The 24,616-nt window shown below is 41.7% G+C and overlaps 1 protein-coding gene across 5 annotated transcripts in view; it reads right to left on the reverse strand.

Moving 5' to 3' along the window:
- Limch1 (LIM and calponin homology domains 1) overlaps positions 1-24,616 on the reverse strand; it is a 307,901-nt gene that overhangs the window by 15,314 nt on the left and 267,971 nt on the right. For 3 of the 5 annotated variants that reach the window (XM_070012224.1, XM_070012223.1, XM_070012222.1), the window contains 10 exons: positions 21,257-21,347; positions 19,613-19,779; positions 14,542-14,647; positions 11,361-11,401; positions 10,356-10,436; positions 6,613-6,705; positions 5,648-5,752; positions 4,393-4,520; positions 2,930-3,045; positions 1,519-1,642 (listed from right to left, as the gene is read on the reverse strand). In XM_070012224.1, coding sequence (XP_069868325.1) covers positions 1,519-1,642; positions 2,930-3,045; positions 4,393-4,520; positions 5,648-5,752; positions 6,613-6,705; positions 10,356-10,436; positions 11,361-11,401; positions 14,542-14,647; positions 19,613-19,779; positions 21,257-21,347 — 1,052 coding nt within the window. Of the gene's footprint in view, positions 1-1,518; positions 1,643-2,929; positions 3,046-4,392; positions 4,521-5,647; positions 5,753-6,612; positions 6,706-10,355; positions 10,437-11,360; positions 11,402-12,289; positions 12,365-14,541; positions 14,648-19,612; positions 19,780-21,256; positions 21,348-24,616 lie in introns of all 5 variants that reach the window. The other 2 variants (XM_070012221.1, XM_070012220.1) reach the window with 1 other exon arrangement.

A 24,616-nucleotide genomic window follows, 5' to 3' on the forward strand; every position in this document is an offset into this window, starting at 1 on the left:
AGAAGCTGCCAGCACGGGTGTACAGGTACAGCGGGTAGCATGGGAGCCATGCCGGTGCCTGGTTGTCAGTTCTGGGCTCAGGCTTTGAAAAGTTGACTTCATTTGTAAAGAAAGTGGTAGAAGAGAAAAACACAGAAAAGAATGAGAAGACCAGAGTGTCAATGCAGATGTAAAGAAAGCACACATCCCTCTCTCCTACTTTCAACATAATCCCTCACCACATCTCCTGGCCACCCTGTGTCCCCCCCCCCCCCTCCCCCGGAACCCCTACTCCAACAGGGCTTGACCTTTCCAAAACATTATACTTTCCTACAGCGCCCCCAAGTGTCAGTAATGTTGCTTTAAAAAAGGTTTAAAATCATAATAACAGATAATAACATCAAAGTGTGTTTTCTGCTTCTATTGATTCTGGTACCCTAGACATCTAGAAATAAAACTAAGGCGAGCGGGCCTTGAATTGAGGAAAAAGAAAACCTAACAAGAAAAATGAGGTGAAAATGGAATGTTTTCCCCAATCACAAAGGTTTTCATCATCACCTAAGCTATGCTTCATAGTGCTTGCTGTTTGCTAGGCCTGAACTCCTATGAGAAAGGCGCTGCTACCACACTGTTTATGAAGGAAGCTGCCCACAGGTCTGTGTGGGCAAGTGGCAGAGCAGAAACCTGAATCCCGGCATCTGGCTCGAGGTAGATGGTGGGTGAAAGCATAATGGATGTTATATTCTTGGAACGGTGATTACAGCATACCTCTGGCTTAAATATGATCTTCCAGTAAACTGATGAGTGAATTCCTCTACCACTTTGCCAGCCAGTTGCTTTGGGTAAATTGTTTAACGTGTCTAAATTTCATCACCATAAAATGAAAAGAATCTCATAAAGTTATTGGGAGGGTTCAGTGAGTGAATGTATGAAATACTTCATATAATTGAATGCTAACAACTAAACATCAAACTAATATTTAATACTATCTGTTTCATTTCACTAACGATATCATTATTATTTTTATAATATCTAATATTAACAATAAAATGAATTAAGCATTAATAAGTGTTTCATACTTGAAATGTTTGTGAGCTCATTAACACAGTGCCTATTAAACTGAAATGCTTCTAAGGCAGAATGACTACCATTGTAAAAATCCAGGTCTCACAGAATTAAGCAGCTAGCTTATTAAAATGGGTAAGATTAGGAGAGACTAAGAATATCTTTTTTTGAAAGAACGTGTGACTACAAGCTCTAAGACAATTTAATGCAAATAAGTAACAAATATAAGAGATGTGTTTTCCAATATTTAGATTTGTGGATTAAGAATATGCCTTGGATAAATGGATAAATTCAGCGTGAATTTGTACTTCCAAACCTTTCCTAGATATTTGCTACCTTGACAATAAGATTAAGTGTAGACAAAACACAAATGCTGCCAACCACTGGCCATTCACACATTTTCATATTTTCCCCTTCTATGTCAATTTTTTTAAAAATAAGGGAGTCCCATGTGCATCTTATTTGTTTACTCACTTCCGCCGTTCACCAGGAGACTCAACCTGATGGTTCATGCTTTTATCCAGAGGGAGGGTTTTTGGTTTCACATCTTCTGACATGTGCATTGGTGGGCTTGATATCTGCTGATGCTGGGGCAGGCCTGAGATCAAGAAAAGAACTCTAGTTAAGTCACCTTTCTTTACAGTGCTAAAGCCTGCCGGGTTACAGCAATTCCCTGTGGGCACAAGGTGGTTGGAGAGGCCCAGAGTGAATTAATTCTGGAAGCCAAGGAGATCTGAAGCCAGAATTTTTCACCTCACTGATACATCTGATGTAGCAATGACAATACTTAAGATACTGGCTTCATACACATTGAAGAGAGCAAACTTGCATGGATGCGATTGTAATGTGGGCAGATCCAATTGTAACTTGGAACATCATTTCTACACACAGAAATACCCATTGCTTTCATTAACTCATGGATCATACCAACTATGATATGGTTTAGACTCATAGGGCACCCGAGTGATGCTCTCTCTACACACACACACACACACACACACACATACACACACACATACACACACACACACACACACACACTTGTCTAGGCTCTTATGTGATCATCAATTCACGTAAATACACACACGGACAAGTTTGTTAACTCTACCACTAAAAAAAAAGTAAGTCTATTTGCTCAGTCAAGTTTCCCTTGGCTATGCACACATTTATCACGATCACTTCTTCCTTTCAGTTCACCCTCCCTCTTCGTATAATCTCTCTATCTCTAGACTCAGTCAAGAAGTGCCTACCAGATGCCAGTGTTCTCAAAGGTCCCTTTGTAGTACACAAACAACATTACCAACATAAGTAAAATAGTGAAATTGCTAACAAGCCATCAGTGTGAACTGCAGAATCAATGAGGGACCAGCCTGAACGAGCCTTGAGCCATGGCTGTGACATGGGAACACCCCATGGAACGATTCCAGAGATCAGTGGCGTGCAGCCTTTGATTGTTCAGTATGGAATACCAGTGCATTTGAATTTTACTACAGTGAGTGAGTCTGGCAAGTAGGAGCACCGGTGTGAACCAGGGGGGAACGGGGAGCTGAGCTGTCAGCACCTTCCTGGCCATCCAGCACCCAAATCTCAACTCGGCTGTGCAGATTCCACTTCTTCATAGTTATGTGAGGGGATGATTAGACGATCCAATGGTAGAAGGGAGAAAATTTGTGGAAGTCTTAGAATGCACTGTTTATGAAGATCAATGTTTTTTCTGTACAGTTATATCTTTTTTTAAGTGCCAATACCGGCTCAGGCCTCATCGGGACCTCGTTGCTATGCAGGGTGTGTGCCTAGTGGCGGTGGGGTGGGGTGTGGGGGGAAAATCTTTTAATAATTTAAATGTTGTAGCTCACACTAGGTGAGGCCCTCTTCTCACTCTTACCCTGAGCTAGCTGTGGGTTCATCCCCCAGGGTGGGGTTCCGGCCTCCACATCCAGGTCTTCATGAACTCCTTTTGACATGGGGTTTGTAGAGTGAGCCAGGGCCCCTGGAGTCAGGCTGTTAAAGAAATATCCATAGTTCAGCACAAAGAGGAAAGCGACTGGATTAAACTCACTGGTCCAGTCCCTTAAGGTCTGGAAGTACCAAATCCAATCTGATAAATGACAGTCTGACTTGTCCTTTATTCTATTTTTTTAAAAATTTTAAACTAGATTTAAAAGATTAGAAAGTACTATACTTTTTTTTTAAAAAAATTCACTTAAGAAGCTAAAAGAATTTTTAAAAAATCCCTTATGTTCTCACTGCCCACCATTCTACTCATCGCGGGGGACGCCAGAGCAAATGGGAAGCTGTCCGATTCTCACAAGGGGAATTGTGGAAATCAGTTGGGGCCACAGAGGGTCTTTGTAGCCCGTGGTCATTTGTGGGCCTCTCAGTGCTCTTTTGTGTGTTGGGAAAGGAGAGTGGAAGCAGATGAGGAAGTTTCTGGTGATGAGGCAGGAGTCTAGCAAACATTCATATTGCATCCTTGTCTGAAGAACTAGCAAAAATGCACATAAAAATGTCTTTTGGCATCATTCAACGTCTAGAAAGTCTTTACTCTATGTTAGCTGGAAGCAAAGGTGCTCATCCAAAGACAACACAGGCTCTAGCCACAGGCCCTTTGCTCCTAAAATTGTAACTGACAAGCACAGGAGAATTCTGGGAGCAAAACCTCACCAGGAGAGCTCAGTTCCCAGATAGTATTTCACATGGGCCAGTGTTTGAAATGCCATTTTCATAGTCTCTTATGTTTTCAGGTCCCTCTGGAATACCGTACATGCGCATGGATTCATGCATACTTGCTGATATCTAGCTATCTCAGACCTCAGGGGTAAACATCTGTCTCATCAAGGACACTGGGTTTTCTTCAGGTCCCTTCCAGGTCAGGTATGATTGAGCATCAATAACTCCATCACCACCCATAGCTACACCCATCAGCTATGCACCAAAGGGGGATACTAGCAGCCAAATTCCAGCGCACAGTAGAACCACAGTAGGAGGGGACCAGGGCATCTTTTCAATCAATCTCTCTCCCCTCAGCTGCCTTCATCATTTCTAGTAACTGATATTTAGGCACAGGGCTTGGAATTGACAATAACCTCCTCGGATGATCTATACTGTTCCTCCTTATTTAAAAAAAAGAAGTGTTGCCTATTTCAAAATAAGGCTATTTATATTCAAGAGCATAAGGACACTGACTTGAGAGCTATTACAATATGTTCAAGCAATATGTAATGTATTACTGGAACCATCATTTCAAAGCTGAATATGATTTGCATTCACAATGCGTCTGCTTCTTGGGAGAGAATGGGCAGAGCCAGGCTTGGAGAATTCTCTCAGACAGCCTGGTACAGCTCCTACCTGCCCTCCTCCTGCAGGGCACCGCTCTCCTCGGTCTTGAGCAATATGTCATTGTCAGCTCCCTGGAAAGCTTTCTTCTGACTTCTCTCTTTTTCTTCTTCTTGACAGTTTTCCAAGTCCATCTTGTTCTAATGGGGGAAACACAAGGGTAGTAATGAATATATGTTTTAAACACACTGGACACACATTTACCTCTTGCCATGGGGATGGCTGAAACATCTTTTCCTTTTTTAAAATTTATTTTTGAAACACCACACTTTTATCTGCCTCCAATTTAAAAAAAATATTAACATATGTTAAGATACAAATGGATGCAACTCACTGTGATATTTCTATTCAGGCATCTCTAGTGCATTTATCATATCCATCTACCCTTCTACCCACCCTCCAGCCCCACTAGTTATTTTTCAATCATTTCCTATCATGTAGAAACAAGTCATCCAAGTGAACTGTTTCCAGTGACTTCTAACCATTTAGAATCTATGTTGTGTCTGGAGCTCTCAAGCATTGAATTTGTTAGAATTGGTTAGAAAACCCCTCTTCAAAATAAAGCCATGGGACTGCTTATTTCAGGATAAGTGACTTTGTAGTGTCTGGGTGTTCCATTTTTTGCAGATTATGGACAATTGTCCAGTATCTCCAGGACCTTCTTAGACAATATGGAGGTAGACTAGGCTTTCTAAGCTCCTTCGAGCCCTCAGAGACAACAGTGAATTTCTTGTGGAGTCTTTTTTTTTTTTTTTTTTTTTTTTAGAAGCAACTTTATTGAGAAGGTTCCTACACTGACCGGCCAGGGCCGCAGCACAGGCTCGGGAGCTGATACTGCAACCTGGAGTCTTTTATAAAGGACACAGTTAGGGAGAATGGTGGAAGGCATATTTTGGTCATCTCTGTTGCTGTCATAGACGACAAAGCAATCCCCAGCATTATCTGATGAAGGAATGAGAGATCCAGGAGCTGGGCAGGGAGAAGGACATTGCAGAATATGTCTCTACTTGAGATCTTGCTAGCCTGATTGAGTAGGTGTGACAGTATGATGCTTGTACTGCTTCTCAGGAAGGGAGTCTATGATTTGGTCCTGGCTGTGACAATACTAATGGGTACGATGGCCAATGTAGAAGGTGACTGGATTTAGAGAAATAGCTAGTCATGGTTAAGCTGCTGGGGTTTTTATGGCGAAACTGGCTTTGTGGTTTTGAAACTTCTATTTAGGTTTAATTGTGTCGCAGGTGGTTTTGAGCCAGTGTGGTCTCACCATTGTCCCACCACCTTCGGTTACAGAGGAAGATGTAGACAGCTGGTCTGCAGAACTTGAAGATATAGTAAATGGAACCACGGTGTCTTCGATTATCTTACGCTCCTAAGGGGAAGGCACGGAATCAGTGAAAGGTAGGAAGTTGTATTTGTTAAGAGAAAAAATTCAGGAAGGAAATTCAGGGGGAAAAAAGCAGCAAAATTTGTCATGTATCAACAAGCAGAGTGTTTAAGTCCTTATTTTCTCAAAGACTACAAATCATGTAGCACTCGCTATGCGCAATAAATTAGCAGTTAGCATTGAGTTTAGAGAAATAAAGTCTGGATTAGTGCAACCCAAGAAACCCAATTGAAAATGCTACTGGGGACCTGACTACGCACAAAATTATTTTTGAAGGTGAAATTCACAATACTGATCATAAACAAAGCTTAGATAATACACATAAAATGTAGTTCACTGCAAATTTTCTAATGTGGTTGGTTTATTCATTTAAAAAATGTAAAGAAGCAAAATAAAATTACCCTATATGAATCTCCTTGATGCTACATAATGAATGCAGTCTGTAATAAGGAGATATTCATTTGTCCTTGAAATCAAACATCCTATAAAATTGGCTTATTATCAAATGGACTTGCTACAAAAAAATATACACATAAGCAAATGAATTGATTCTTTGATGTCTTTTCTCTTAGGCAGATCAAGAACCAGACTATGACTGGAGACTAGATATAATTTCATTGTTGTTTTGACTATGGCTCAACACATCTTACCCCAACTTATATTTTGAGGCTATTGTAGTCTTTTAGAGCCTATATGATATGCTTCTTTTAAAGCAATTGCAGGGAGGAGGGGGACTCTACTTTATGCACTGACATAGCTATACACACGCACACAGCACAGACAGAAAAGGTGCTGAGAGACTAAGGAATTGGGATGGCAAGGTGACAGTCCTAGGGTTTTCCTACCTCCTCATAGTATCTGCGCTCTTCTTCTTCCACCTCCTTTTGGGCTTTCTCCCACTCTTCCTTCAGCTTGTCCTGCTCCTTCTGGTATCTCTCCTGTAATTGCACAGTGGCCGCAGAGTATCTGACATTGACTATGGCATAATACCATTGGGATTTTTTTCTTCTTATTCTAAACTACCAGAAGTCTTGTCTTCTTGTAACATTCAGAATCTAGTCAATTCCTGATATGAAAGGCAAGCACTGTTTTGTGCTGTTCATTTTAGTTTGAACATAAAAATCCAGTGGAGAGCAGTTATTATTATATTATTTGTGTTTTAAAGAATTGCTCTTTAGAGGGCTGGGAAGGTGGCTCAGTGGTAGAGCACTTTCCTTGCATGCATGAGGCCCTGGGTTCGATTCCTTAGCACCACATAAGCAAAAAGAAAAAAGCTGGAAGTGGCGCTGTGGCTCTAATGGTAGAGCATTAGCCTTGAGCTGAAGAGCTGAGGGACAGCGTCCAGGCCCAGAGTTCAGGCCCCACGACCAGACCCAAAAAAAAAAAAAAAAAGAATTGCTCTTTAGATAGAAAAGTAGAGGTTTGCTTGTGGAAAGGGAAATAAAAATGAAAATCTTTAATTAGGGTCTTGTCCTAGGTAGGCTAAACCAACAGTTTAGCTTCACTGAGTTTTGGCACGTCATTAACAGAAAAGCATTGCTGGGCTGAGGATGTAGCTGAGAGGTAAAACATTTGCCTAGGCTCGAAGTTTGATCCTCAGCACTGGAAACGGCAACAACAAAAACCACTGATGCTGGTAGAAGTCAATACACTGTATTATAGACACTAGGTTTACAAGATAGACAGAGCAGAAAGGTGAACAGTGGACAAGAAGATAATCAGTTAATTGACTCCATTGATCACTAGCACAATGAGATCTACCTAGCTTTAGGTAACTTTGAATTAAGAGCAGCTTTTCAAAAGCCTCATGGAAATGCTTTCACACCACAGCTGTCATGCTTGTGTTTACAAATGGTGTAACACTTAGCCCTTCTGGGGGTATAAAAGAAAAATACTTTCAATAAGGTCATATAAGAAGTGTGACTGGAGCCCTGGAGAAGCTGACAGGAAGGAATGAATAAATTAGAGATTAAAATCAAAGCTGAGCCTGGTGCCAGTGGCTCATGCCTGTAATCTTAGCTACTCAGGAAGCTGAGATCTGAGGATCATGGTTCGAAACCAGCTGGGGCAGGAAAGTCAGTGAGGCTCTAATCTCAAATTACTCACACACAAACAAATCAGAAGTAGAGCTGTAACTCAAGGTGATAGAATAGTAGCCTTGAGTACAAAAGCTAAGGGATGGTGCACAGGCTCTGGCCCAGAGTTTAAGCTCTAGGAGTGATATGTGTGCACCATGTGTGCACATGTGTGTGTGTGCGCGCGTGCACACACACACAATCAAAGCTTGAGCTAAGGGCTCACCATACATATAATCCTCGCTATTCATGAGGTTCAGAACCAGCCCAGACAGACAAAAACCAAGGGACTCTTATCTCCAATAAACTGGCAAAGAATAGGAAGTTGTAGAGCACCAGCAGTGAGCAGAAAGAGCTAAGTCAGAGTGTTATGGTCCTGAGTTAAAACTCTGGTACGAGTATAAGAAACAAAATAAAGCCGGGCGCTGGTGGCTCACGCCTGTAATCCTAGCTACTCAGGAGGCTGAGATCTGAGGATCGCGGTTCAAAGCCAGCCCGGGCAGGAGAGACCGCGAGACTCCTATCTCCAATAAAAACCACCAGAAAACCGGAAGTGGCGCTGTAGCTCAAGTGGTAGAGCGCTCGCCTTGAGCTGAAGAGCTAAGGGACAACGCCCAGGCCCAGAGTTCAAGCCCCACGACCGACAAAAAAAAAAAAGAAACAAAATAAATAAAAATACAGTAAAGCTTGAAAGGAGAACTGACATCCTAGATGCCTTGGGAAAGGCATCCTGAGAAAATGGAGACACAGAGTCATGAGTATGTGCCACACACACTCCATCATCTATTGGCAATCCTCTCTGAGGCTGAGACCCACTTGCTTGTTTCTCTGCTTGGGGAAGGTAGGGAGATTCCTCCAGGAATGATATGTTATGCCACAATCTTAGGAACAAAAGGACTTCCTTCCGTGGGATGTCTGCAGGCTGGTGTTTTTCCAAACATTCCAGCAAAACCACAAATTGGTCAACCCATGTGAAAACTTACTACCCAAACTGAACGCTGGGAAGTTTTAGAGTGGACTTCAGGAGCTTTTCACAATAGGAAAACAGACTTAAAAATGACACCAAGGCTAATAAACAACTGAAGCTGACAAGTTACACTTCTGGGTCCAATAGTTCTTGGCACCTCCATCAACCGAGATGTAGCTTCTCTCCGTCTCTGTTGCTCTCTGTCTCAGTTTCTGTCTCTCTGTGTCTGTCTGTCTCTCTCTCTCTCTCTCTCTCTCACACACACACACATACCTTCACACCTTCTTTCCCTCACAAACACCAGAGCCTACAAAATCATAATGTCACCATGTAAGGTAAGGGCAGGAGTGACATGGGCCAGGTGCCCGTGACTGCAAGCAAGCATGCCCACCTTTGGAAGATAGAATGTACACAGCATGCCCATCTTCTTTCCTCTGGAGCATGTATGACTTCTGACTGTTCATCACTTAGCCAAGGGAGCAAGCACTTCATTTCCAAGACCACAGCAGAGAGCCAGGGCTCCCAATGAACCCCAAAGTCCCAACAGCTCTGGGAATCGGCTTCTTGAGGAGTGTTTCAAAGGTGCCAGCCTTAACTTCAGAATAAAAGCCACACTACAACTCTCTAAACTACTCCTCTACCCCTTGGATTCAAGCCAAAAGGATGAAACAATAAATTGAAGAAAAAGCAAGTAAAATAAAGTTGTATTAAGCATCACTTTTCACACAGTAGAAAGTCAACAAAGCTAATGAAGTTTGAATTCTTCTCCTTTAGGATTTTTTTTGGCTGCTTCAATGCTTTGGGAGAATAGTGAGATGAGCATGGGTTTTAGAGTTTTGTAGACTTGGATCTGAGTCTAGGCTCAATGTCTCTTTGTTGTGTGAGTTCGAGAGCATTAATGTAACTTTTATGAGTCTTGGTGTCTGTGTAATTGTAAATGAGGACCAATCAGACTACTTTGAAGGGTTGAATGAGGATTAAATTAGATGAATGATGTCTAGTGCCAAGTGCAGTTCCTGCCACATCTGGAGTACTCAACATAGATTAGGTTTTAACTTACTATGTTGCTTTGGGAAGCCCTGTTAATCCAGGAAACAGATGTGAATTAAGAGCAAGATAAATTTCCTCCCAGGAGTCCCAGAGAATTGATAATCCAGCTACTTTTACTCAACGATGGAGCAGATTTCTACTTAAGGAACTAGACAAAGGCCAGATTTTAGTCTTCCTTTATGCCCTTAAATAGCTTTTGGGTAATTCATTCTTGCAGTTAGTTTGTCACTGAAAATTAGTGACTAAGAAGGTAACAAAAGGGCGGACTGATCCTTAATCAATGCTTGGAGGTGTTCCGCATGTCAATGTGAAGACTTTTCCTTTCTCTTCACCATAGAAGCTTTTGGCAGGAAGAATTAGTTATGGGACACTGTTGAATCTACAGACTCATGCATCAGATTCCATCTGCTTCCTGTCCTAGAAAATCTATTCAATGCACCAGAAACGAAGAGAGAATTGTCAAGAGGAAAAGGTAATGAGGTACACCTAGTCCTACCTGGAGCAAACGTTCCTGTTCCTGTTGCCATTTTTCCTGTCGTCTGCGCTCTTCTTCGGGGTCCCATGCCCAGAACTTAAACTGCTCCAAACACAAACAAAACAAAACAGAAAACATTCAGGATCAGAAGGGAACACATCCTCACAGACCATCCAGAGGAAGAGAAGGCAAATAGTTTCCCGTGGGTCACAGGAACAGAAGGCTTTGCATAGTTAAAGTCTGCTTTGGTGGCACCAAAATGCTGGTGTGAATCTGTGACATGTTTTGGTGTCTCTATGCCAGTACTGAAGGCCTGAACTCAGGGCCTTGGTGCTAACCCTTAGCTTTTCCTCTCAAGGCTGGGGCCCTACCACTTAAGCCACAGCTCCGTTTCCTGGTGTTTCCTGATGGTTAATTGGGGGTAAGAGTCTCACAACTTCCCTGTCTGGGCTGACTTCTAACAATGATCCACAGATCTCACTTTTTCAATGTCTACAGAAATGTCTATTTGAGTATTAACTTCTACCATTGTATCCAGTTAAATGCTTCTTTTAGAGTCTGCTTTCCTGACTTTCCATTTGGTTTATAGGCTTGATGACAATCTCATAGAATCATGGCCCCCATCTCCTCAATGGCCTGGCAGCATGAAATTATTCTCTGACAACCAATTGTCTTTTAAATCTCTTATTTGGTTGAGTCTTCTTTAAGATAACCAACTATATTATAAATTAAAGTCACACAAAATGCACCATCTTTCTTCTTAAAGTGAGATAGTGCCTGGCGCTGGCCTGTCATCCTACCTACTCAAGAAGCTGAGATTTGAGGATCATGGTTCAAAGCCAGCTCAAGCAGGAAAGTTTGTGAGACACTTAGCTCCAATGAACCACCTGAAAACCAGAAGTGGAGCTGTGACTTGAAGTGGTAGAGCACTAGCCATGAACAAAAGAGCTCAGGGACAGTGCCCAGGTCCTGAGTTCAAGCCCCAATGACCAGAAAAAAAAAACAAACCCAAAAGGAGATACTTACAGGTGTAGTTACAGGTGACTTTTCACTGCTTGGAGAATCCACTGTACAGAATAAAGGAAGGAAAAAATAGATCAATATGAGTAGCTTCTAATTTCTCTTTTATTTGTATCCTCTTCACGGAGGTCTTATGTCAGTTTTAGACCTTTTGTTTTTGTTTTTGGAAAATCCAGGGTATCAGGAAATCATAATAAAGCAGACCTTTGCAGCAGCTGTACCATCACCCAAAGCCAGGAACAGTGTACCGCTGACCACATCAACACCAGGCACTAGACTTAGGAAGCAATTGCTATGGCTACTGTGCTGGCTCTTAGTGCACCTTACTCCAGCATGACTGGGCAGTCCCCTCATGTCTGACTTGCAGGTGTATCATAGAGAGGCCATGTGTCATCCGGGAAGGACAGAAAGTGACATGGTTAGCAAGAGAGACAGAACCACTTTCTGCTAAGTGTTTCTAGTCTTTGTTTGAAAATGAAGGGGTTGGCTAGGCAGTAGCTCATGCCTGTAATGCTAGTTACACAGGAGGTTGAAATTGGAGGATCATGGTTTGAAGCCAGCTCCTAGGCCTCTTATCTCCAATAAATCAGCCAAAAGACTGAAGTGGAGGTGAGGCTCAAGTAGTACAGTGCCAACCTTGTGTAAGGGAGAGTGCCTTGGTCCTGAGTTCAAGCTCTAGTACTCACAGACACACACACAAATGTGTCTTTGCAATCTTAAAATTAACAGAGAATTCTATGGATCTTCTCCAAACTTGAGTGTAATTGGTGTTGATATTTTGCGATGTCAGAAATAAGCACTCTTATTTTTTTGTCTCTCTCTCTCTCTCTCTCTCTCTCTCTCAAGTCAGAAATGAGGACAAATGCCAGAAATCATTGGTTGCCCAACAAGTATTTTCATACAAAAGAACCACAGCTACCTAGAATAGCGTTTACCTGACTGCGAGAAAAACTGGGACCGTAGCCAAGAGTTCTGAACTCTCAGCGGCATGCTGGCAGGGCCAGGCGGCTCTGGATCAGATGCAGAACAGAACAAACAGAAAACCATGAAACCAGGCAAGAACTGGCCCGAACCACATGTGACATGTCAAAGAAGGGTTAGTCTTGGTCACCCAGGAATCAAGAGTGAGGGACCCTCAGGTACTCAAACACATGCAAGGCCTGAAACCCTCACAAGGGTCAATGAAAACCCCGACAGCTTGTGCACCTGCTCTCTGACTGGGTGTTCGGTGAATTTAATACTCAGATTTAATGGGGATTCTGTTTACTTGTGAAACCTGAACATACAGAGTTTGTGTGGGTTGTAGGGGATGTTGGAAAAGTCTAAGGGGTAGTAAAGTAGTAGTAGTAGCAGTAGTGTGTGTGTGTGTGTGTGTGTGTGTGTGTGTGTGTGTGTGTGTGTGTGTGTGTGTGTGTGTGTGTGTGTGTTCAAGGGAAAACCATGGAACATCATTAGAGTCAACAGTAGACTGTATACAATCAGTGGGATGAACAATCTATAGACAGGTGAATTTAAAGAAATAGGAGAGCTGCTTCGTGCAGTGGCTCACCTCACTAATTCTAGCTACTGGAGAGGAAGAGGTCAGGAGAATCACAGTTCAAGGCCAGACCAAACAAAATCTTAGGAAACCAGTCTTAAATAGTAAAGCATGTGCTGTGATTCACAGCTGTATCCCCAGCTATGCTGGAGGGCTAGGCAGCAGACTTGAGTGCCTGAGGCTAGCCACAGGCAAACATGCAATATTCTGTCTTAGGGCTAGAGGGGGAGCTCAGGTCATTCATTTAGTGCCTAGTTAGCAAGCAAAAGGTCCTGAGTTCAAACCCCATATCCACCTTCACCCCAAATGGGGGAAATATAAATTTTTAGATATGACTCCAGGATTCTTTCCTGACTGTATGGTTCCCTGAGATTTGCGGCTGGACTTTAGGGTCATTCTTGCACTCATCCTTGCCCCAATGAAAGATAAATATGTCTTTTGTGTGTGTGTGTGCCAGTTCTAGGGTTTGAACTCAGGGCCTGGGTGCTGTCCCTGAGCTTTTTTTGCTCAGGCTAGCACTCTACCATTTGAGCCACAGCTCCACTTTCAGCTCTTTTTTGTTGTTGTTGTTGCTTAACTGGAGATAAAAGTCTCAATGGACTTTCTGGGATTGGCTTTGAACCATGATCAGCAGATCTCAGCCTCCTGAGTAGCTAGGATTACAGGTGTGAACCCCCAATGCCCAGTCAAATCATGTCTTTTAAGGTAACTTCTTGCTTCTGGAAAGATGGGAGCTTTACAAACTCCAAACAAGTATAACTGTTATTTTTATAGCTATCAACAATGTCTTTGAGCCACCATTTAAAAAAATCAATTTTTCAAGTCGGCGGTTTTCATGGTATGGTCCCTGAGTCTACCATACCAGCTTCCTCTTATTATAGCTTGTTAGAAGTGTCAACCCTGGCTGCTGTCCAGGCTCACAGAAGCAGACATGGTCTGGGCGGTCCCAAACCTAGAGCTTGGGCACATTCATGGTGTCTTGGAAATAATAAATATATGAACACTCTATGAAAACTCAAATTGACAACTGAAGTGGCGTAATATTGATCATAAACTTTAAGAAGTCTTACTGATTTCTTTTAGATTTTTAATTTTTTTTTTTGTGTTTTGGAGTGAATACAAAAGCTTTTGCTTTTCTTTGTTGGTTGTGGGGCTTGAACTCTGGCCCTGGGCACTGTCCCTGTGCTCTTAAGCGCAAGGCAAGTGCTCTACAACTTGAGCCACAGCGCCACTTCCAGTTTTCTGGTGGTTACTTGGAGATAAGAGTCTCACGGACTTTCCTGCCTGGCCTGGCTTAGAACTGCGATCCTCAGATCTCAGCCTCCTGAGCCGCTAGGTTTACAGGCATGAGCCAGTGGTGCCCAGCTTACAAAAAGTTTATAAGGTCTCAAATCCTTATTCAGACCCTCTTTGTGTCCATAGTCTATGGCAGACTCAGAGGCCTTAGCAGTTGGAATTTGTTTGGCCACATAGAGAATTCACCCTTAGCTTTCCATTCTGAAATTCTTAATTCAACTATCACAGACTCTGCAAATACCATGTCTAAAGGAGTATCAGGTTAAGGGGTATAACCATCCTTTAAAATAAAGGATATTTTAAACAGAGGGGCCCAGACGAATGCGTAGAGCTAAAGCATTTCCTTCTCCTTACCTTGTGAATTCAGATTTGGCAAGTGTAGTTGGTTGGATTCAGGCATTTTATCCAGATATGGAAAGGTCAAGGTTGCTTCTGGTTCTGGAGATTTTGGCTTTACCACCTGGACCATGGACACCAGACATAAACATTATTACGTATTGATCATTAACAAATGTAACCTAAGGTAGACACTTTAAGAAGTCAATTAAATGTAAACATTTAACTTTTCCATGGACTTTTGTTGTTGTTCTTTCCCTAAAACTCTTTTGCTTGACTATGTTCACAGAGGTCAGTTTTTCAGAGAAATAAAACAAAGGCATAAAAACAAGTGATCCCTTTCTTCAAATCCAGAAGACAGGAGCTTCATCTTTACAACTCTATGTTACTCTCTCCTCTGTTTATTGGCCAATCACGTATTTTCTTTCTAGCACCACACAATACTAACTTATCATGTCAGGAAATGAGCTGTTCCAGATTGAAAGGATCTGTAAACATAATTTTTAAAAACCTTACTCTGCAAGTACTAAACATTACAGTAATATCATCATTTTAATGCTCAAGATACTACTCCACCCCTCATAAACGTCCGTAAAGCACATTGTTTTACAAAGGAATAGTTTCAATGAAATCAGAAAACAAAAGCTGTTGTATCTACCATTGGTGACTCTTATGTAAGAACTAACAGTAACTCTGCCTGTGTCAAAGCAGCAGTAAGCACAAATAAGCATCAAACGGTGCTGAGCAAAGCTGGCCTTAGGGAAATATGTTAGACTACGTGTCCTTGTGGCAAATCATTCCCTAATTTCTAGCTTAAAAATTCCTATGTTTGCTTAATAAAAAAAAATCAAATCGTTTATTTATTTTTATTTTTTTTAATTGTATTTTATTTTATTTGAGAACATACTGTACAGGGGGGCTACAATTACATGGGCAGGATAATGCATACATTTCTTACCAAGCATTGCAGCCTCCTCTTTTGTTTACCCTTCACTTCCCTTCCCCGCCTCCCCCCTCCCCCCACCCAATTTTACCCCCCTCCCCCCACCCAATTATACCCCCCTCCCCCCCCACACCGACATTGTAAAGCTGGTTTTGACATGACAAAAATCAAATCGTTTAAATAGGGATACAGGTGGACCCATTGCAACAATGAGATGTACAAATTGTTATGTCGAAAAACAAACTTTATAACTTTGGCCGTGGGGGGTGAGGTGTAGGGGAGGCGGGCAGGGGGAAGATGGGAAGGGATGGGAAGGGGAAATAAAGGAGGTTTTTAATAAAGAAAGAAAAAATTTAAAAATTAAAAAAAATGGATGTGCCGGGCGCTGGTGGCTCATGCTTGTAACCCTAGCTATTCAGGAGGCTAATATCTGAGGATGGCGGTTCAAAGCAAGACTGGGCAGGAAAGTCTATCAGACTCCAATTAACCATCAGAAAACTGGAAGTGGTGCTCAGGTGGTAGAGCACTCACCTTGAGCTGAAAAGACAGTGCCCAGGCCCAGAATTCAAGCCCCACAAGGAATTTTCATATTATATATATATAAACACATATACGCATACATATATGTTATATATTACATATATGTATACACATATATGCATATACATACATATATATGTTTATATATATGAGGACAGTAGAGCATTTATTTCATCAAAATATAAATTATCCTTTGGTTCTGAGGATAAATTAATGAATTTTTTTCTTGGTAGGATTTTATTTTTCTTTATTAATAATATATCCAATCCTAAGAGAATCCTGAAGAAAAATAGTCAACCACCTCATTCTGCATTGCTGAGGTCAACCAGATGTCTGAATGAACTTCACTTATGAGATATCTAGAAAAGCTAAAGCCTGGTCTTCTCTAAGATGACAACTCTCAGATCTTCATCTAATGGATATTATTTCTTCTGTGGTAAAGGCTGACAAAAATACATTTCAGATAAATGAAATGACGAATAGTCAGCAGAAATGCTCAGAATGATGCTAGAAAGAAAAGTCAGGGGGCTGGAAAGGTGGCTCAGTGGTAGAGCGCTTGCCTTGCATGCCTGAGGCCCTGGGTTCGATTCCTCAGCACCACATAAGAAAAAAGCCGGAAGTGGCGCTATGGCTCAAGTGGTAGAGCGTTAGCCTTGAACTGAAGAGCTGAGGGACAGCGCCCAGGCCCAGAGTTCAGGCCCCACGACCAGACCAAAACAAAAAAAAAAAAAAAAAAGAAAAGTCACCATGCCTGCAATCCTAGATACTCAGGAAGCTGAAATCTGAGGGTCATAGTTCAAAGCCACCTTGGGCAGGAAAGTCTGTGAGACTCTTATCCCCAGTTAACCACCAGAAAACTGGCTCTGTGGCTCCAAGTGGTGGAGTGCTCCACTCAAGCTGAAGAGCTCAGGGATAGTGCTCAGGCCTAGAGTCAAGCTTACAACTGACCAAAAAAGAAAAAAGAAAAAGAAAGAAAAGTCAGCTTGCTGGACTGGGAAGATTGTTTTACAAGGGTAATAGCTTCAAGTGAAATCAGAAAATAAAAGTTATTATATCCACTGTGAGCACTGTGATGTAAGAACTAACTACAGGAGGGCTGAGTGGAAGGGGAGAAAGTCATATGGTGTGGGTGGAGATGCTGGGCTCCATCTGTGAATTAACTAGCAGGGGTTTTCACCCTGGAATCCAAGAATGGAATTTGGGGCTCTGCATATCTTGACAGCAAGGACAACTCAGCAATTCTTGTGTATCTCATTTTATACTTTAAAAATATTAATCTGTGGATAATGTTTGCTAGATAGCCAAAGGCTCCAGAGCAAAAAAAATGAAAACAAAAACCCACACATCCACACACTCAACCAATCAGCAACCAACCAATCAAGCAAGCAATAAACAAAACAAAACAATCTAAACTTTAGTGCTTCTGAAGCTAAAATTTCCCATAGTGGTATAGATGGGGCACAGCTAGTAGAAAAGGTTTCTGTAACACAGATAAGGGCAGATGATGAGAAATGCCAATTCTATGGTGGCTGTCAACCTGTTTAATAAAAGTATTCTTCATATAAAATAGGAATACAAAGGTGTTTTCCTTTCATTTTGGATTTAAGAGGAAAAAATTAGTTTTCAAACATAATAAAGGGAGCAAATATATTTTGGATAAGGCGTTCCGGAAGAAGATGGGAAATTGCCCCTGAGCAACTGTTTGACCTACAGTTTAATTTGTCTTTACAGACCTCCAGACCATTCTCCAATTCTACACAGAACACAGCAAGAGTCTGAAACACCCACCACGCATCACGGCACCAGGCATTTTAGAGGCTCTGCCAGTGGCCCATCATTCTTAGCTCTGTAGGGCTTTGGGGCTGTGTGGTATTCACTGGTGAAGGTCTCAGGTACCTGACACAGCAAAATGGCTCAATAACTTACATATGAACTTTAACTCACTGGTAAAATTTTTACTTCAAAGTCAAGTCCAAATGTAGGATTTTTTTTAAATTTTATTTTTGTCCATCTTTTGGCTTGAACTTGGGGACCTAGGAGCTAGCTATTCCTGAGAAATTTTGCTGCAGGACCTGCAGGACTGATTTTCAAGGTGGAATCTTACTATATATCATTGGCCACAGTTTTGCTCCATCTTGGTGGTCTGTTTATTACAGATACCAGCCAGGTGGCAGTGACTTATGCATGTAATCCTAGCTACTCAGGAGGCTGAGATCTGAGGATTGCAGTTCAAAGCCAGGTTGGGCTAGAAAAGCTGTGGAACTCTTATCTCCAATAAACCACCAGAAAACTGGAAGTGGTGCTGTGGCTCAAGTGGTAAAGTGCTAGCCTTGAGCTGAAGAGCTGAGGGACAGCGCCCAGGCCCAGAGTTCAAGCCCCATGATCAACAGAAAAAAAAAAAAATTACAGATACCTGGGGCCTGCCTCCAGGGATTCAAATCCATTGGTCTGAAAGGGTCTTGGTATAAATTTTTTCCAGTTCTTTTCTCTTGTATTTGTTTATTTAATCCTTAAGTAGTTGTACAAAGAGGTTTCAATTCAACATGTCAGTTTGTGATTATAATCCATGTTTATCCATGTTTCACTAATCTCTCTCCTCTCTCATTATTTCACTCATCCCCTCAATTTACCAAGTTGCATTTTCACACACACACACACACACACACACACAAACACACACACACACACACACACACACACACCACCACCACCACCACCACCACCACCACCACCACCACCACCACCACCACCACCACCACCACCACCACCACCAAACACTGAATGTTATGGATACAGTCATAATTTTTTTTTAATTCTAGGGGGAAGCCAAATTTGAGAACAACTGGAGTAAATTTTAAAGCACACCTAACCGATGTGAGTATTCTGATTCCAAACATGGAAGAAAAAAATTAAAAAGACTTTAAAACCCATTATATCAGAAGAACGACTTCTTATGTATTCTATTATTCGAATCCTGTGACATCAGAAGTACCATTGCTAAAAGCTGGTTAACACTGAAAAGAGAATATTAGTAACCTGATGAGTTAAAAGTAAAAAAGACAAGCTAACACACAACAAAATGAAGCCTGTGAGGCTTTTAAATTTATATTTAAATTACATTTAATTTTAACTGCATTACCGTCTTAAAAATTGATACATTAGAATATACTTGAGAGGTTTAGCATGTTTTAATGTATACCTTCCTTTCTACATTTACTTTGTGTGTACATGTGCCAGTCCTGGGGCCTGAATTCATGCACTGGGCATTCTTTCTGAGCTCCTTTTGCTCAAGGCTAGCTATCACTTGACTTAACTTTTGGGGGGGATTAGTTTAGTGGATTTAAGTATCTCATGGACTTTGGTCTCGGTTTGGCTTCAAAATGTGATCCTCAGATTTCAGCCTCTGGAGTAACTAGGATTATAGGTGTAAACCACGGATGCCTGGCTATATTTAACTTTTTTTCTACAATGAAAATGTAATATATTTGTCTCATAGAAAGAACATAGACTAGAGAGGAGGAAGATGAGGGGAAAGGAAACTTTAATCATCCATCAGTACCATAGCAGCTGCAGGATGAGACATAATAACACCTGCATTTAATTTACCTTTTGTGACAGCACCAGCTCCACTTTTCCACCCATTTCACTTTCTGGCTTTCTCTGGTCTTTTTCTTCTTCTGGCACATCATTTTTCAGCTGGGGGCTGGAGGAAAACTCCACAAAGGCCACTGTTGGGCTGCATCGAGTCACAGTTGTCGTAAAGTGCCGTGGCTCTGAAAGGGCATTGAATGCAGAGACAGGAACATTGGAAAGCAAATCATAGAAAGAATCATTTTTTGTATGGTCAAGGAGACATTTAGCCCATATTCCCCACCCCCACCCCCATGGCCTCCTTCCCCAATCAGAAGCTGGATTGCAGTGTGGGCTGGGTAGCAATGAGGCTGAGGTGCCAGAATCCTCCAAACTCTTTCTGGATATTACAAGAAGCGGTGATTAAAAAAAAAAAACTCCCACCAAAGAACCTCCCTTAGTGGGGCTAGGACCTCAGCAGAATCATCTGAATCGAAGAACACAGCACACACTTAATGACAATTGGGGTGGGTAAGAGATCATTTCTGCCACCAGGACGGAGTGGCAGCCTAGCCTTTCCTTTTAACATCACATTTTCTTCACTGGAATGTGCCAAGGATTGTGAGACTGGGGTGCCGAGCCCACTGAAAGCCAGCTATTCGCTGACATATAAAGAACTGGGTGTCACCAGGAATGTCACCAACATGTTGGAGGCTAGCTTGGGAACACACATGCTATTATTTTTACTAATGACATAATTGATCTATTTTAAAATGCCATTTAAGAATGATTTGGTTTTGGGAGGGGGGGAATGTTTTCACACTTATCAAAGGAAAAAATTATAAAATAGTGATAAATTACACACACACACACACAAAATTGAAGAACAATACTTTAGGGAACAGGGATAGAATACATTAATACTCACTAACCAGATTCATAACATTACTTTTACACAACACACATAGACACACACATATGTATGTGGTGATGGGAACCAAAACTTCACACACACACTAGACAAGCACTCTACCACTGAGTTACATCCTCTGCCAAAGCTTTTCCTGGGGCCATGCAGGGATTTTAACTCAAGCCCTTTCCTTCAGCCATGCCCCCAGCTCTCCTCAGATTTTTTATTATATATATTTGATGTATGCCTTATCTATTGCTGTTAGAGTATGTCAAAGCCTTTTTAGAATTGTTTATGGAAGAAAATACATTTTTATATGGATGAAGACACATTTTCAAAAGATAACTCATAGAACAGCAAAAACAAAAACAACAAAAAGCCTTGGGCTCCTAATAGTACAGCACGAATACTTTGGTGGGAATTTCACCAGGAAGCCTCTAGGTGGCAGCACTCCCCCACCACTTGCAGAGACTTACTTCTACCTTCTGATTGGTTAAGTAGGAAAAATGGTGCTTTGCTTTAAAACAAGTGGGCATGGCAACAATGAGATGTACAAGACACTATGATGAAAACGAACTTTACAACTTGGGTAGGGGGGTAGTTGTGGAGGTGGGAGGGAAAAGATGCTACGGGAAAAACAGAGGAGGAGGCAACAATGCTTGATAGGAAATGTACTCATTACCTTGCTCATGTAACTGTAACCCTTCTGTACAGGATTTTTACAATTAAAAAAAATGCACACAAAAAAACAAGTGCGCAATGAGACAAACCTGCTGTGTCCAGCTCTGTGTTCTCTTTTCCTGGGTTTCCTCCATCATTCTTATTTTCTTGGCTGTTCAGTTTGGTTTCCTCCGCCATCTCCTGAAAAAAAGATTATTTTCACACTCTGAATTAAGTATTGCTTCGAAGGCTCTAAAAAGGAAAAGTTTTTTGTTCTTCCTTAATAGTAATTTTTCAGGGCAACATGGTATTGTATTTTCAGGGAGCCTGTAGAGGGAGCCTGTGTGTGCTGGCATCCCCACTCCTCCTTTGCCCACCAAAGATTCTAAACCAGTTGCCATCCACTCGCTCCTCAGTGCCTTTCATGGTGATGTAGAGACACACCACTAGTGAAGTGATCTTCCTCCTCCTCCTCCTCCTCTTTTTCTTCTTCTTCTTCTTCTTCTTCTTCTTCTTCTTCTTCTTCTTCTTCTTCTTCTTCTTCTTCTTCTTCTTCTTCTTCTTCTTCTTCTTCTTCTTCTTCTGCTTCTTCTTCTGCTTCTTCTTCTGCTTCTTCTTCTGCTTCTTCTTCTGCTTCTTCTTCTGCTTCTTCCTCTTCCTCTTGTTCTTCTTCCTCTTGTTCTTCCTCTTCTTCCTCTTCTTCTTCCTCCTCCTCCTCCTCCTCTCCTTCTTCTTCTCCTTCTTCTTCTCCTTCTTCTTCTTCTTCTTCTTCTTCTTCTTCTTCTTCTTCTTCTTCTTCTTCTTCTTCTTCTTCTTCTTCTTCTTCTTCTTCTTCTTCTTCTTCTTCTTCTTCTTCTTCTTCTTCTTCTTCTTCTTCTTCTTGTAGCACTGGATTTAGGGTCTCTGCTCATTAGGCAGGTGCCCCACTGCTCAGCTACATCTCTAGAATTTTATTTTACACTGGTTATTTTTGAGGTAAGGTCGTGGTTCTTGCATGGACATACACCTAGGCCAGGATCACCCATTTTAAAGTTCCTAGTGGCTGGATAATAAGCATATACCACCACCACACCCAGTTTCCTTCTTTTCAGCTGCTTTTCTACCTGGAATTGCAATCCTCCTAATCTCAGCTTCCCAAGTAGCTAGGATTACAGGCATGATGCCTTTTTTTTTTTTTTAAGGCTACAATTCACCTCTCAGTGGCCTGTCATGGGCATAGCTGCCTGTTGTGCTTAACAGTGTGGATTTTATTCTTGAAGCATTCTTCCTTCCTGGGCTCCCAATAATCTCTCTCTGTTTTCTTCTCTCATTGATTCTCATTAATTTTCTTTTCTTATTCCCTTTGTTTTCTACCACGTGAGCCATGTCACCAGTCCTGCTTTTTGCTGGTTAATTGGAGATGGATTTTCAAGGACTATTTTGCCTGGGCTGGCTTCCAACCATGATCCTTCAGGTGTCTGTCTTCTAGTAGCTGGTAGGCTGGAGCCCCCAGTAACCAGCTTCTGGTAAGTTGTCTTTTTAACACAATAGTTTTTGGTCATGGCTTCCTTTCTGTACTGACAACTGGACTGGAGCTTAGCCTTTCTCCTTGTTCTCCTACTCAGGAGAGTTTCTGACTCCAATCTCATTGTCTAATCTATTGGACACATCATGTTCTTGTTCTTCTCCAAAGTATCTTAACTGTGTTAGTTCTATGCTTTTGGTGGTTAGAGCTACCTAAATATCCAACCCCTGGGGAACAACTGAATGAATAACTTAGGTCCCCAAAGGAAACCATCACACAATCACTGAAAACTAAGATATTGAACATGCTGAAATAGAGCGGTACAGGGCTGGTCTAGCATGCATGACCCTGGGTTCGATTATGAATACACAAACACTTAAGCGATCTGTTATATAAGGTCTACATATGTAAGATTGCATATGTGCATAGGCTTATATAAATGTAGCTGCTAATATAGACATTGAAAGGATATAAAAAGACTGTGTAAAATGTAAAGAGGGATTTCTCATTTTTTGTTAAGACAGAGTGTCCCTATGCAGCTCAGGCTAGGGTTGAACTTACTGTGCATCTCAAGCATGCCTGAAATTAGTTCTCCTCCTATCTCAGATTCCCAAGTGCTGGGATTACAGAGGTGTACCATCATAGTTGGTAATAATAATAATCACTGTGTGTATGTGTGCGTGCATGAGTGTATATACTCACCAGTACTGAGGCTTGAAATTAGGCCTGGGTGCGGCCCCTTCATTTTTTCCACTCAAGGCTGGTGACTTACCACTTGAGCCACAGCTCTGGTTTTGGCTTTTTAGTGGTTAATTGGAGACAAAGAGACAAAGCCCTGTTTGGGCTGGGTTCAAACTGTAATCCTCAGGTCTCAGCCTATTGAGTAGCTGGGGTTATAGGTATGACCCACTGGCATCTGGCTCAATTGGGCTTCATTTTAATATGCGTAACTGTTAGATGCTATTGCTTTCTCATAGGCCCTCTTCATGCTCTGTCATTTGGATGTGGTGACATGCCCACCTCCAGGACTCCTCCACTACTTAGAGCTTTTGATCCATATAAACAATCAAGCACTTGAGAGTCTTAAGATCATTGCTGAAATGAAGCAAACTACCTTTTTCTATTCCCTACCTTCTTCATCTTCCCCTTCATTTATTCTGCAAAAAAACCCAACAACCCCAAGGACTTCTGAGAGTCCTTTAGGACAGAGGCAAGCTTAATGGGACACTAATGATTCCAGCTAGCAACCCATCCCAGGTTCTGAGGGGGTAAGGGCCAGGTATATCATCTTTGGTGGGAAAAACAAATCTTTCCCTCATAGGAAAGTCATTCTCTCAAACTCAGGTTAAGTGCACCTTGGCCACCCAAATCCAGCCCTTGTTAGCAAAACAGCCAGGCCAAATAAGAGAAAAGGCAAGCTGCAACCTCATTTCAGAAAGATGAGCCCACTTTAAACCATTTTTTATATGCACTGGGGGAAAAAAAAAGAGGAAAAGGATATGTATCTAAAAAGAAAACAACTTTAACAATATGAATTTCCATGTGGCTGGAATACTAGCATTTCTATTTTCTCTACTGTTTCCTGTATTCTATGATGGACATAAAATATCTGGAATCAAGGGAAACCTCAAAGCCTCTTAATTAACCTCTGTCTGGCTTTCTCCCTCCTGAAGGCTTGCTGTTTTTGTGCTCCAATCATTACTTCCAAGGAAATGAATTTAAAGTTGGCAGTGTTAACCAGAACTGATAGAATCAAAGGTTTCTTTCCAAAAAAAGAAGAAGAAGAAAAAAAGACCCGCCTTGTTGGGCTGACCCAGCTCAATTTTTAGAGAGGCTCCCTTCTCCACTTCCTCAAGAATACAAACAAGTAAATAAAAACAAATCCCTGGACGCACATGAATGGGAGCACAGAAAGGCTAACGTGACGCCAAGCCAGGAGTTGGCTTCTGCTTGACGGAGAACGCCC

Source organism: Dipodomys merriami, unplaced genomic scaffold (genome assembly GCF_024711535.1).
Source record: "Dipodomys merriami isolate MVZ:Mamm:240054 unplaced genomic scaffold, mDipMer1.0.p SCAF_9, whole genome shotgun sequence".
Lineage (NCBI taxonomy): Eukaryota > Metazoa > Chordata > Mammalia > Rodentia > Heteromyidae > Dipodomys > Dipodomys merriami.